The sequence below is a fragment of the Embiotoca jacksoni genome, unplaced genomic scaffold (genome assembly GCF_022577435.1).
Source record: "Embiotoca jacksoni isolate LCO1_2020_lvr unplaced genomic scaffold, fEmbJac1.0.p SCAF_16, whole genome shotgun sequence".
In the NCBI taxonomy this organism is placed as follows: domain Eukaryota; kingdom Metazoa; phylum Chordata; class Actinopteri; family Embiotocidae; genus Embiotoca; species Embiotoca jacksoni.
The window spans coordinates 9,437,812-9,452,008 of record NW_027185296.1 but is presented as its reverse complement, the minus strand read 5'-3'; the positions used below and the strand labels follow the sequence as shown (position 1 = coordinate 9,452,008).

General features: G+C 40.4%; 1 protein-coding gene across 2 annotated transcripts in view; it reads right to left on the bottom strand.

Annotated features, from left to right (window-relative positions):
- cyfip1 (cytoplasmic FMR1 interacting protein 1) overlaps positions 1 to 14,024 on the bottom strand; it is a 35,031-nt gene extending 21,007 nt beyond the window's left edge. For both annotated transcript variants that reach the window (XM_069150811.1, XM_069150812.1), the window contains exons 1-10: positions 13,785 to 14,024; positions 6,263 to 6,383; positions 5,144 to 5,233; positions 4,531 to 4,608; positions 4,077 to 4,178; positions 3,809 to 3,990; positions 2,934 to 3,030; positions 2,505 to 2,633; positions 2,296 to 2,400; positions 1,666 to 1,757 (exon numbers count right to left, since the gene is read on the bottom strand). In XM_069150811.1, coding sequence (XP_069006912.1) covers positions 1,666 to 1,757; positions 2,296 to 2,400; positions 2,505 to 2,633; positions 2,934 to 3,030; positions 3,809 to 3,990; positions 4,077 to 4,178; positions 4,531 to 4,608; positions 5,144 to 5,233; positions 6,263 to 6,379 — 992 coding nt within the window. In that variant the 5' untranslated portion in view covers positions 6,380 to 6,383; positions 13,785 to 14,024. The remainder of the gene's footprint in view (positions 1 to 1,665; positions 1,758 to 2,295; positions 2,401 to 2,504; positions 2,634 to 2,933; positions 3,031 to 3,808; positions 3,991 to 4,076; positions 4,179 to 4,530; positions 4,609 to 5,143; positions 5,234 to 6,262; positions 6,384 to 13,784) is intronic.
- Between the last annotated feature and the right edge of the window lie 173 nt (positions 14,025 to 14,197).

Below are 14,197 nucleotides of genomic sequence, written 5' to 3'. Positions count from 1 at the left end.
GTTCCCTCCCAGTATTTTGCACCTTCAGGTAGAAAAGCCCAATGTTAGATATGCATGCAGGCAAACATGCAAAATGGATGTGTTAAATTTGTAATAATCTGCAGGAGTAATTTGTCAAAAATACATAACGTTGAAAACTTAAAATGTTAAATATGAGCTTGTTATTCTTGTATCGTCCTAAATTTCCTAAAGATGTTGTTTGAAAACAATTCTACTATTTCACCCTATGATGTCTGTCAAGCTACTGTGAGGTAAAACAAACTTGACAGTACAGGTGCGATGGATTTTATGACCCACTATTTGAAAAAGATAAAGTGGAAGATGCAGCTAAAAGAGCCCCACCTGAAACTGTGGTGCAGAGGATTGATGGAGAGCAACACCTTGCTCTCCATCAATCCTCTGCACCACATCCAGCAAACAGATCCACTAATAGCTACCACTTAGCTGTAATTTTAACACCCAGTTATTAGCTTATATAAAAGCCAAACACGTGTCCTCTGACAGCAGCTGTCTGGAGATGGATGCAGCCTCGTCAGAGACTAGGAGAGAGATCGCCTGCAGATGAGAGCAGGGCAGGAGAGGCCGGCAGCCCTGCACTCAGAGCAGCAGGTGGGCGACGTGAGCAAAACAGCATCACTGACTAATTTTAGTGATCCGGTATGGCCGGATGAAGTGACTGATTCTGACAGGCGAAAGGAGAGCTCTTCCTCTGTGAGCAAATGGGCCGTGTTGTGTAGCCGCTTGTGCACAGTCAGGACTGGAGAAGGGTCCTAACAGTGCTAAACACGGGAAGCATTTGTTTTTCAGGTATTTAGTCATAAATCAAAGTGCAGGATAGATTCACATTTGATCCTGATGTTGGCACTCAATAAAAACAAATGATCACCAGAGTTTTTGCTTCATCCTGAGGGGCACATGACGTTGTGTATCACAGCTTATGGCCATCGATACAATAGTTATCGAGACATTTTACCGTAAATCAAACACCAACTTCCCGGTGACACGAGAGGAAAATAAGGAGATGTGATATTGATATGATCAATATCAGATATTTTAGTCCAGACCAAAACGGTTGACTTAAAAACAGACGTTGCCATCCCGAAAGCCGTCCTGGCTACATGACAAAAAACTACAGATCCAGCTGGACTAAGGATTTACTAGGCCTTTATACAAAAATAATAATACATATTAGTGATCTCTTTTTAAGGGTCACTGACAACAATAGGGAAGTGAGAAAGTTAAAAAAAAAAATAAATAAATAAAAAAAAAAAAAAACTGGACCGCCTCCTTGTTAGTTTTCATCTTTTCATGGGATTTGTCGACACTGGTTTTCTTTATGTGGATATATAGCTTCATTCTCCATCTTCAACCAACTCTACACTGACTTATCATGTAGTTTCATCAATGATCAACATTGATCATTGATGAAACTACATGATGTAAATGATGTCAGCATTACGTTCCTGGTTCAATTCCTGAGCACCCAGGCCTTCACAACATGTCATTCGTCTGCTCTCTTTCCCAACATTTCCGGTCTGTCTACACTGTCTGAGGAAAAAGCAAAAAATAACTCAAAATGATCTTCACATGTTCAGTTTTACATAATTTTATGCATCTGCCGATAGACCTGCCTCACAGAGACACAAAACAAAAGTTTCATCTCACCTGGATTTGTTCTCTTCAAAGTGAGCACTGGTCTTGATGTAGCGGGACAACTCGATCTGCATGTCGCCGAATAGAGGGACCACCTGCAGTTGCTGTGAATGCACACAATAAGAGCAACATTTTATAGTGACGTGTTTTCTTTTTAATCTTTTTTTCATTTTAATAAACAGATGTCATAAAGGCTTTCAGGGCGAGTCATAAAACGATATAGCTATGACATCACCCATTGGTTTGTGAACTGCTGCTTTGAGTTCGGCATTTCAGCCGTCACCATCTTATTTTTTGGAGCCAGAAGTGACCATATTTGGACGAGGTGGGGAGGAGCATGCGGTGGACCAGACTGAGAATAATAGACTGTATATAAAAAGTGGCTTTAGTGTCCGGGTCTGAAAAATGAGGCCGATGCGGAAGAGCCTTAACCTGCAATACCAATGAGGGCCTCTAGGGGCTAGCTTCAAAAAGTCTCCATAGACTCCCATTCAACTTGCCTCATCAAATTCCTCACTTTTCATACCCGGAAACTACGTCCACTTTTTTATACAGTCTATGACAGAAACGTACTGTAGAGAGGTGAATCTGCGAATCATTTGGCAAAACATGTTCGTGTTCAAATTGTTGTTCCCTGCGTACCTTGAAAAACTTGTCGATCTTGGTGAGGTTGATCCTCTTCTTAGCATCTAGTTTGTAAATGTTGCTGCTGTTTCCGTCCATCAGGTACAAGCCAAAACCCATGACCTGGAGAAGAGGAGCAGAGGTTACATAAACATCTATTAGTGTTTAACAGTGGTCCAGTAAATGGTTGAGACTGAGTGGGACAGCAGGTGCCAGGCTTTACTTACTTTGAGCAGCATGTGCTTCTCATTGGGAGTGAGATACAACTTGTTCTCGTAGTAGTCGACACACAGGTTGACGATGTCGGCCAGCAGCTCTTCATATCCATTGATCACCTCCAGCTGCTGCTGCAAAGACTGGTGGATAGTACAGAATAATAAATAATTATATACAGTTGAGTTTTAATGAGGTTTTTTTTCAATATTCTGTATTATTTTACCTCAAAACTTAGTTGTTAGCTTAATATAGTGCACATTATGATAATACCAAGAAACCCAAATGAGCCTTTTCTTTTCTTTCTAATTCCTAAACTTAGAAATCAACAGATTATTTGTGTGTATTTTTACAGACCTGTGTAAGAACCCAGAGAAACACTTGTACATAAATTCATTTTAAAGTTAATACGTTTTGGACAGTAGGATGCACGTCAGACCAACCTGAGTGATTTTGTTGTGGTTTGCCAGGAACATGGACAAGTTCTGAGACTCCTGAATGGATGAAGGTTCGGACATCTTTCTGAGAAACTGAGCAGCTCTGAGCAGAGGAAAGAAAAAGTGCTTTAGTGAACATTAAATAGCTTTATTCTAATCTCTAATCTATGTCAGTGTCAGAGGGAGAGACGTGAGGCATGAGCTGCACTTTGTGTAACATCTTTGTCAACTTGTTTAGTCCTTCCGAGTCTCAACAAGGTTAAATCTGAACACACAGGCATGATAAACATATTTTTTAGATTCAGTGTAACTTAGACTTCCCGATATATCATTATCTGTGATACAGATAAAAAAGAAATATCCATAAACACACAGAAATAACAGAAAGAGGTACTTCTCACAACCCCAGAACTTGCCAAGAATCATCAAGTTTTTAAGTTATCCTCATTATTAAAGTGTTCAGGGGGCAGTTGTCTGTACATCAATGAGCACATTGCAGACAGGAACTGCTGATAATAAATTCAGCATACTTTTCATGGTGCCAGTACAGCAAAATGTAATCAAATAAAAAACTTAAATTGAGCTTCATCTGTAGCCTAAAGTAAATAAACACTCTCCTCTATCCACTCCTACACAGATATTTTGCATTTACACTGTGTTTAAACCTGCAGATGTCCAGAAAAATTTAAAAATTAAAATAAAAGGGGGAGTGTGTGTGTGTGTTGTTGTCAGACTTTGAGGTCCCCTAGTCAAACACAGTATTCATACAATGAGTTTAGGGAGGACACTGGAAATGGTTTTCAATGTGATGCTGCCCTCTAGTGTCTATAATGTTAATGACTGTGTGAATTCAGGCCGTTACTTTTAAAGTGTCTGAATACCGTTTGTACGCAGAGTGGTCGTTCTTGACACTGCACTTCATGTTCTTCAGTTCGTCCAGCACGGCGAACATGTTGATGAACTTTCCGAGCGTCAGCAGGTACGCCTCGGAGACAAAGTCCTTCCTGCGCTCGGTGTGACACAAGCGACGGACCTCGCCGCAGAAACGGTCGATCGCTGTGCGCTAGATGGAAATAAAGGAGCTCGTGAAATAGGTTTTAATAGCAGACAGTCAGTCAGAGTCCAGGCTGGTGAAATGTGTGATAATACCTGGAAGTACATGAAGTTCATCAGCTTGGTGACTTCGGGCTCCAGGACCTCCACCGTCTTCTCATAGATCTCCACTCTGTTCGGCTGCTCGTTGCATTTCACCTGAGAGAAGAAGAACAAAAAGAGGAAGAAGGATCGTTCCGGGAGATCAATGTAAAAACTACAAAGTGAATAAAGAGAAAGCAGCCTTGTCCGACCATCAGGGCTGAAACTAACAACTCTTTTCATTATATATTAATCTACATGTTATTTTCTCTGCTGTAGTTGTTATCTTTATGTCAGAAAGGTGTGCTATTGCTATTTCCAAAAGTCAAAGAAGAAATAGTCACATTGCTTATTCTGTTTAACCAACAGTCTAAAATGTATTTTTCTTCATAAATGACTCAAATAATAGATCAGCGATATATACAACGATATAAACAAGCCATAATGTTAAGAGAAACACAGTGGTTACCTGTGGTATGGCACGTGAGCAGCTCCTCCAGGTGTAGAGCATGATGGCGTACTCTTGCCCCTCCTCCAACATGTCATTCTAGTTCAACAAACAAAAAACAATCAGTAAAGATCAACAAATCATCACTGAAAACAAAACCAATTCCAAATTTGGACACATTTTCTAAACTAAACCAAACACAAAATAACACACATTAGGATGAAACACTGCTGCACCACTGATTCTTTTGTAAGGCATTTGTTCCCAGTGGATGGAGGAAGTGCTTTCAAGCCCGCCCTGTGCCCATACAAAGTGCTGTTTGATTCAGACGCTGAGCAATTATCCCTCACTAATTAGACACAAAGCCCCACTATTCCTGTTAGGAGCTGGTCCCAAGCATTCATTTGTCCCCGAGCCATTTGTTTCTGGGCTCGGAGCCTCTGATCTGTCTGCTAGACAATAACAAACCTTCTGTTGGGGCAGAAAAGACCCTCAACAGATCCTGTTTCCAACAAGCCTTTGACCTCATTATGGGGAAATTATTCTCCCAGCGAGACAGAAAGGTGAGAGAGAGAGAGAAATGACTGAATGAATGAAGTGCTACAAAGTGATTTCTGAGAGATGTGACTGGTACCATGCTGGAGTGGACGGTGGCCTGCTCGATGTATCTGGCGATCCCCGTGACGAACGCATTTCGGTCCTCGAAGTTGGTGTTGAAGTTGGGCTGCAGGGAAACGGAAAATAAACAACTTACACTCCTGTACAGACAAGAAGTAAATACATGAGATTAAAAAAAGAGTCCGTTGTCTTTTTAACAACAGAGATTTTCAAGGTCCCCCTATAAAATAAATTAGGATAATCTGCATACTCAAATAGGTTCACCTATATCATTTTATGTCTTCCTTTCACAACTTGAAGTGGAGAAATGGTTCCATGTGCTTAATAATTTAGAATCAGAGATCAGTGCCGTCATCTGTGAGCTTGCAGATGTTAATGCTAATATTATTAAAGATAAATCACATTTTATGATGTAAGCCCACTACTGGTTTGTTGTTGCTTGCAGCAGGTAAACATACTTCATTAGCAGACTACAAACTGTTTCTCACTTTTTTCTGTTTCCAATTACCTTGTTTTTACACGAGATGGTGAGAGTGTGTATTTACTGATCTATACAGTACACACTATTTGTAGTAGAAGCAATGCTGCAGGACAATACATGTCCACAGGTAGATGGTTTTGTAGCTCATAGAGAGCTGAAATGATGACTGTGTTTTTCTGCTGTGTACCCTGCAGCGATGCTGTGTAAAGAGACGAGTAGGATCAGTTAAAAAGGAGGTGGTTAGGGTTGGAGGTTATTTGGATGTGGGTAGAGAGGAAGTTATACTTCAATATAACCTCTGTTGTCCAGCTTAATTTGTTCAGACAAAGAACAAAACTTAATATATTTGCTATTGGTTGTAAATGTGTACATACTTTATATGAACTCATAAGGCTGCACTTGTATGTGGATGCGTGTTAATGCCCCGTGTTTCTCAATATTATTAGTATTATTCTCTTTGTTTGTCTCTCGGTCCTTTAAACAGCAGCTAATAAAACCAACTGCCTCTCTGTGTGTTCATCTCCCAGAACAGAAAGAATCTGATAAAAACATGAGAGAAAATATGTTCACTTGGGGCCATCAAAAATGCAGAGCAGCAGAGGAAGTGCGCCTCAGTCTGCACAGATAAGAACTTGGACAGCTGTGAGCACTGACCTGATACATGACCGAGGAGGGCAGGGGCTCGATGCATGGCTGCTGGTCCGGGAGCGGCAGCTCCTCCAGCAGGTCCACGTTAGAGAGGGCGTCCTCTAAAGTCACTGTGGACGCCATGATGCTGAAAAGGTCAGAGAAGGATCATATTTATAACTTTGGTCCCAACACGCAGGATCTATACTGTTGCTCATATAAATCTAAAACAGAGCATGGCCATCATCAGTAACAAACTGAACTACTGGGTCTTATTTTATTTTAGTTCAGCCTTTCGTTTCAGCAATCGAACATGACTGAGAATCTGCACACATGCCAGCAACCAACATGCTGTTGTTAAGCATGTATAATGTTGACTATGTTTAACATCTTAGCTAACATTTGCTAGATAGCACAAAACAACAAACGTCATGGGATCACCAGAGTCATCAGGATTTGTCTTTAGAGAACCATGAATGTCTTTAGTCTTAAGGCTCTTTGGGACCGAAATAACTTTTTCTGAACTGTTGGAGGAAGAACTCCCAAAGTCACACAGCAATACAAACTAAGCAACCAATCAAGGTAGCAAAAGAACAGCAACTCCTGTGTTTTGCTGGGTAAAATTACTGTTTTTGTCAAGGAAGTCCAGTTACATTAAAGACAGCAATATAACGGCGCAGTTTGCCATCGGACAGGGCAGTCTGCCGGCAAGGTAAAGCAGTGAAACTATTCTAAATACAGCCGAAACAACTGATGTTGTTTTTTTGGATAGGCCTTCGTTGACATGGCAAACACATTTTGTTGCTGACCCGGTCTGCAGCATTACATTGCTTGGCTTCCGTGCCGATTCAGCTGCCTGCTTCTCCAAACTGGGGACGAGCCAACCTCCATCTACTTTCAGTAGTGAACTGACCATGGACCTTACACAGCCCCACTTCAGTCTATCCCTTCATCCTTTGCCTTAGAAAAGGAACAAACACAGACAAATGGGCCGTTGTTGTATGTCGTGCCAACCACTGCCCAGCTTATGTTATTTAAGTATTCCTTTTAGCAAAAAAAAAGCCGATGAAGTTCTCAGAGAAAGCTCCGCTCTCGGTAGTTCCTCTCAGGGAGTCCCCAAAACTGTTAGGTCCATAAACACCTGAGGTAAAGCAGTCTAAACCAAAGCGGTGGAGCAACCAATAGCCACTGTAATAGCATGGCTAAAACTGGATCATATTTTTTTTTAATTTATTTAAGGAAACAAGACGAGAGAGAGAGAGAGAGAGAGAGAGAGAGAGAGAGAGAGAGATATAAACCTGCCGTTGCTCGGCCTGGAGGCAGCAGCAGAGCGGAGGATGGGTCACTGAAACCAAACTGAACTTCATCCTAAAAACTCCCAACCCAGAGTGAGCTGATGTGGCTGCAGACAGATACCCTTTAGCTCAGAACAACTCTTCTGCAGGAGCTTCACACCGTGTTTTGGTTCCTCTTTGTGCAAACAGCTGTCACAGTGCTTCCTGGTCAAACAGCCTCAGTATCAAGCAGCAAGGTGCTGAATCAACAACCTCATCTATCTGCCAGCATTTCTCTGTGTATCTTGACATGTTTCTTTTCTTCCATAAGACACCTCCACCTGGCCATAGCTCGTCTGCACATCAACATACCTGAGGATAGTTTTTGCACTCATTCATGTACAGACACGTGTATAAAGGAACAACTTCATGTACTGAAGGTATGTGAATTGTTTTTGGAGGTTTCCTCTACATCCAGGTTGTGATAGTGTTATCAGTTTGAATACTGCAGGCCTAAAGTGACAATATGAATACAACAGGCTATTTTAGAGGTGAAATGCAGAGTCACATTCTTTAGGGAAATCCTCGGCAATACAACATTATTGCAACGCCATTATAATTTTACCAAATTTATTATTTTATGTAGAAATTCAAGGGAAAACACAAAACATCTTTTAAATTCATACAGACACACACTGTAATGTCATGAAAATTTGATTAAATGCAAAAGATTGGTTCTGTATTGGTAAGTGGTGAGGTGTGCTTTGGTTTGCATTCTCCATCTGCCGCCGACTGCTGACACTGCACAATCAAAAAACCTATTGCAATCAGAATTGACAGCGAGTCAAACAATCCACAGCGTCTAACCATCAACACAAAAGCCTGGTGGTCACTGCGTACGCAGCATCAGGGTCAGAGGGGGTCACCGACCTCCCGCTCTGCAGATGGAAGTACAGCACAGAGCACAAACAGGAGAGCAGCGCAAGAATTAAAAGATTTCGGTATGATGCTGAATTTTAAAGCCAATGTTAATGCAGATACTTTTATCTCTTTGTGGGTCCTGATTCAATTTTCAGAGCTTTTTCTAAACATCTTCTAGTGAAATCCCCTCGGTTTGGGAGGTGATGTGGGAAATAAACATCAGTTGCCATGGCAATTTAAGTCTGAAAAGTATGTCCCACCCTTCTGACTCATGCAAAGAAAAGAATCATCATTATATTCTGGTTAAAAGATGCACAAATGTTGCCATCCAGTGGAGTAAAGTAGAGTGATAAATACCCATTTATCTTATCTTAATATTGACAGAAGTACAAATATCATTGTTCAGCTTCCAGGGAGTCTAAAAAAACAAAACAAATGATCTAGTTATATGATGCTGGACCAGACAGAAACTAGAAACAAACATAGGACTGCCTTTTTGGATTATTATTTTTTTCACTTATTCATTATGAAACACACAGAGAAGACCTGGACGGTCTAATGCAAGTTAAGGTATGCACTCCTCAAACATTTCTTTAAAGCATGTGCACTGTGGCCACAGAATCAGATTACAAAAGGCTGCTGCCCATTTGATACATAAACAAAAATGTTAGTTTGTCTATCAGTTTGTACCATCTCTTTAAGACTTCCTTTACTAAATGAAATTGCATTAATAAACTTTTTTGGCACAACAAATACGGCTTTTTTTTTTCCTTCAATTTTTCTATTGTGCAACTAATGAAAAACACCATTTGGAGTTTCTAATGCACTAAAATTGAATTCCTGATCTACTGAATATCTTTAGATGGAACTGATCAGTTCTTAGATTTAAAGGTAGTTTGATTTCAACTCAGTTCACATGCTAACGCTGCGACAGGCAGCGCTAACTCATTTATCACATCATAGCCGTATAAACAATGCAAGTCAGTTCCTGAGTTTGGACGGTGACATGTTTCCTTTTGTTTTCATGCTGAACAGCACAATGAACTTGAAATGACACAACTGAGATTCCTTTTCATTATGATGATTTGATGATATTCTATTATGAGTGAAAAGTGTAGGAATTGTAGCATTGTTCCCACATTCAGCAGTTTATATTCATCGATGTAACCCTCAGATTAAAGCGGCAACTCGGCACTTGAACATCATCATGTGGGACTACAGAACCAACAAAACTAAAAATGTGATTTACATTCCACAGTGTACATTCTGCACTGTAAGCAATGTGACAACTAATCAGTAGCTGAATAGTTTGACGCTGCTTCTGGATTATAGTCAGCTGAAAGTGCACCGTACAATACAAAACAGGGAGTAAAAATAGGTGCGGTTAGTTACGAAATGCTGGTTTTTTTCTTAAAGAGAGAAGGAAGTCAGATGGGAAGACGTATAAAGAAGCGTTCCAAAACAGGTGGCATTTATGAATTAGCAAAACATTTTTTTCAGTTCGTCAAACTGAACTGCAAATGGTTAAGTAAGCAGAATTATACACAAAATATCGGTCATCAAAACCAGGCAAAAGAGGGAACTGTGAACCACAGAGAGCATGTGATACAGGAAGGACAGACACTGAACATTTAACGCGATGTCCGAGAAACTGAAAGTAACTTATAAAAAATATACACATTTCCACAACTATATTTTTTGGCTTGGAAACCATCCATTTGGAAATATGTAACTTTTTGAAACATTTAGTAGAAAGTACAACTACTTTTGAGGCTATTGGTCAACTTTAACTGTGACGAGAAATAATGTCCATTGATTAAAAAAAAGGGAACCTTTTGCTTTAGTGCACAGTTCCTGTTAAGACTACAGCATCTGGAGCCGTCTCCTCTTGTAAGAGACAGACAAGAGATAAATTAGAAGAGTCACTCCTCTTAAAGTGGTAATTTAGTCTGCCAGGTTGGAGGCCACTACACCCACTGCTGAAGTTGCACACCATGTATTTGCAGGGCAACCTGTGGCATTACACAGTAAGGAGCTTAAACCAGCCTTGGGTACGTAATCTAGGTGCGCCAAGCAGAGGGGAAACACAAGGTACCCAACACGCAACAGTAATGATAACAGCAGTAACAGTTCATTTGCAAAAATCATACAAATTTCTTCATAGGACATGATAAAATGAAAACAATGTCCAACAGGGACAAGAAATTAACAAAAAGAGCTCAAATCTGTGAATAGAAACAAGAGACTTCTCTCAGCCTTTGAAACAGTCCCAACGAAAACTGTTGGCAGAGATGTCTGGGGGTCATTTAGACCTCAGACCAAAAACAAGAGGTAGGGCAAATTGCTAAAATATTTAACTAAAAGTGTTGGATAAATGTCATCCAATAGATGGATGGTTGAAATATACAGCTAAAGTAATGGAAGAACAGTTGAAGGATATCCAACTTAAAAGTTCAGTATGTAGGATTTAGGGGCATCTATTGTCAAAAATGCGATATAATATCTATAAGTATGTTTTCACAAGTGTACAATCACCTGAAACTAAGAATCAGAGTTTTTTGTGCCCCTAATATCTACATAGGAAGCGGGTCCTCTTCCACAGAGCCTACCATGTTGCACCATCATGTTTCTACGGTAGCCCAGAGGGGACAGTCCAAACACTCACTCTAAAGAGGACCGTATTTGAGAGTTTTGGGCCCCAGTAGGAAGGGGAGGGTGACTGCAGCCTCACTTCATGTCACACTGCTCCTTTCAATTAAAGGTTAAATGCTTGAAACATAAGAATTGAAGTAATGGATAAATAGTTGAAATAGTTATTTAGCTAAAAATGATGGATAAATGGTTGCAATGACAAACAGCTGAAATAGTTATCTAAATGTAATGGATGAATGGTTGAAAAACAAAACAATAACAGACAAACAGCTAACTAGCAACCTAGCTAACCCAGTTAGGTCATAGTAATGGATAAACAGCTGAAACAGTTAAATTAAAGAATACATGGCTGAAACCAATACGTTGAAATAATTGACAACCAGCTGTAAGAGTTGGCAAAAACAAATGGAGAAATGCTTGAAACATTCAGCTTCTGCAGCTCTGAGTGCTGCAAGTAGGACAGCAAACTTGACCAAATCAACATAAACTTTGACAGATGCATATTTGCAAAAAGGGAAACTATTGAAAGGATGTATAGTAAAATCAATGCTGCGATTTATTTTTTTTTTTATTTATTTTTTATATATATATAAATTCTAAATGAATACATACATTTCATCTGGCAGAGCTGTGAGGGTCCACCAGCAAACAGCAGTCATGCAACATTATTTTTCAAATCTTCCACCATGGTAACCAGAAAACACTACAGAGTTGCACCGAAACACACTTCGTGTACCACCATTAAAAGGTGCCAGTTTGAAGGAAGCTGGAGGTGTCGAGATGAAGGTGCGAAAACTGGTTCATCACTTACTTTACAGGATATCAGACAACAGTCACTGCTTAGCACATCAAAATGAATCAGCTTATCTATCAGTCCGTGCAAACAGACTTCAGTCCTTCAAAATATTAGTGTCCACCCTACATTACAACACTTCTTGACTGTGTCCTCCATGTGCTCACCATAATACATAAACAGTTTTCTCTAAACTTCAGAGGATCCTCATGCCTCTGCAGGATTTTTCTGGATTTGGTTTGTCTTGTACATTTTTTCCATTTACTTCCAAGCAGTTGTGGCAACATATTTTCTTTGGTCTCAGACAGGCTTCTATACTTAAAGGAAACCTCCAACTGCAAACCCTACTTAAGTACAAAGGGACGGTAGCATTACAAGCAACCTCCCAAAACTCTCCAACAGTCACGGGGTAACAAATCTACATCCTCACATGGCTTTAATAAGTCCTCAATAAAGAATATAAGTGGGAAATACAAAGCCACTAAGTTTCAGTGGCTTCAATATACTGTATTATACTGTAATATACCACTAGAGGTGTTTAATTCTGATTTGGCTTTTAAGCATCACTGAATAAGAAACCGAACCACAGAGGAAAATAACACCACGACGTTCACCAAATTAATAACTGATGTGGTTTCACCTACAGCATCTTCATACCGCTCCTCCCCCCCCCTCCACTTCCTTCCTGCTCACACTGATGAGAGACTCCAACAACCAATGAATAAATAGAACAGATGCAAAAGTCATCATTTTACATCAGGCACACGTGTTTCAAATTGTTTTTGACTGTCTCTCAACAGGGCAGCTCACTGTATAAAATCAAGAAATGCAAGAAGCGATTATTTTCATTACCCTACTGACTGATCTGTAAATGATTTTGAAGATTAATCGATTAGTTGTTTTGATTTTAAAATGACAGAAAATGACTAAAAATGGTGACCGAGCCCAAAGTGCAGGCTAAAATGTGTTGTTTTGTCACGGCTGTTATCACGCAGAACTAAATAAACCAGAAAATATTAATAAAGAAGCTGGGATCTGAGAATTTCGGCATTTATTTTGAAAAAAATGAGTCGGTACGACTCGACGACCATTAAAATGTGGCAATTAATTTTCTGTCAATCTTGATTATTTATGTATTGCAGCTCTAATGAAAACACTTAATAGTTTATAACTAAAACAGTATTTCGCTGAAGAGTTTTGGGACGCACATATTCTCTTACTGTCAGAAAAGGCCAACTCAGGCGAGATTTACAGTGATTGGCTGGACAGTGAATGTAACATCAGGACAGTAGGGTTCCTGAACACAACATTGTCCTGGCTGCGACAGTAACTCTCAAAAGAACAAACAAGAAGGGGAAATGAGTGCCGCAAAAATAAGATAAACACAGTTTCACATTTCACAGTCGCTGACCATAAGTTGAAGCCCTCTGAAGAGTGTAGTTATAACTTTTATCCTACTCACACCTGGCGGACTCATTAATCCAGGTAGAAACTTGTTTCAAACTCTTCGCTAAGTAAATGTAAATCGTTTGATAAAAGCGATTGTTTGCTGGTTAAAAAATAAAAATAAAAAAGAAGAAGTCGTCCAGCATGTATGTGTGGTGATAATGGCTGTATCCCTGCTCCTCCGTGCCGCGGCCTGAGATTAGTCACCGCCCGGGCCTGTGAGTCAGGAACATGGCTTTACATTGCGTCAAGCTGTTCACCTCTTCAAGCGAATGATCCCAAAGTCCATTTTAAAATAAGTCGGTTTTGAGCGGACAACTTTACCGGCAGGCTGTCGGGAGGGACACACGCAAAGACATGCAGCACAACTTTTTTTTTTTTTTTTTTTTCCCAAACCGGGGGCGAGTTAGCTTGAAATACTCTCCTTCTGAAACCAACTTCGCAGTCAATCATTTCTACTCACCCGGAGTTGTTGGTTAGCAGGGAAAACTGGTGCGTTTATTGACCGCACTACAGCGCCATTCAGCCGCGCAGCTGATCCTTCTTGCGACCCAGATAGTACCGACTTTGGACGACTTCTATCACAAGTATTATTTTTTTATTTTTTTCCCCTGTCGTCGCCCAGAGGAATCTTTCCTCGGTCGGTGTTATTATCATGGGCGGGGGAGAGAAGCAGAGCAGGGAGTTCCTGTCCCTCAAATAGGGAAACTCAACAGGAAACTCAGCTCAGAGCTGCGGTGCTGGCGTCCTCCGCTAGGGCTGGGACGCCGAGGATAAGGAGGTGTCGCCGGAGGAATGTACAGTAACCTGGCCGCATGTATGGAGGGTGATTAGTGCCAAACGTAACCGCCCCGCTGCACTCAGCACGACTGGTTG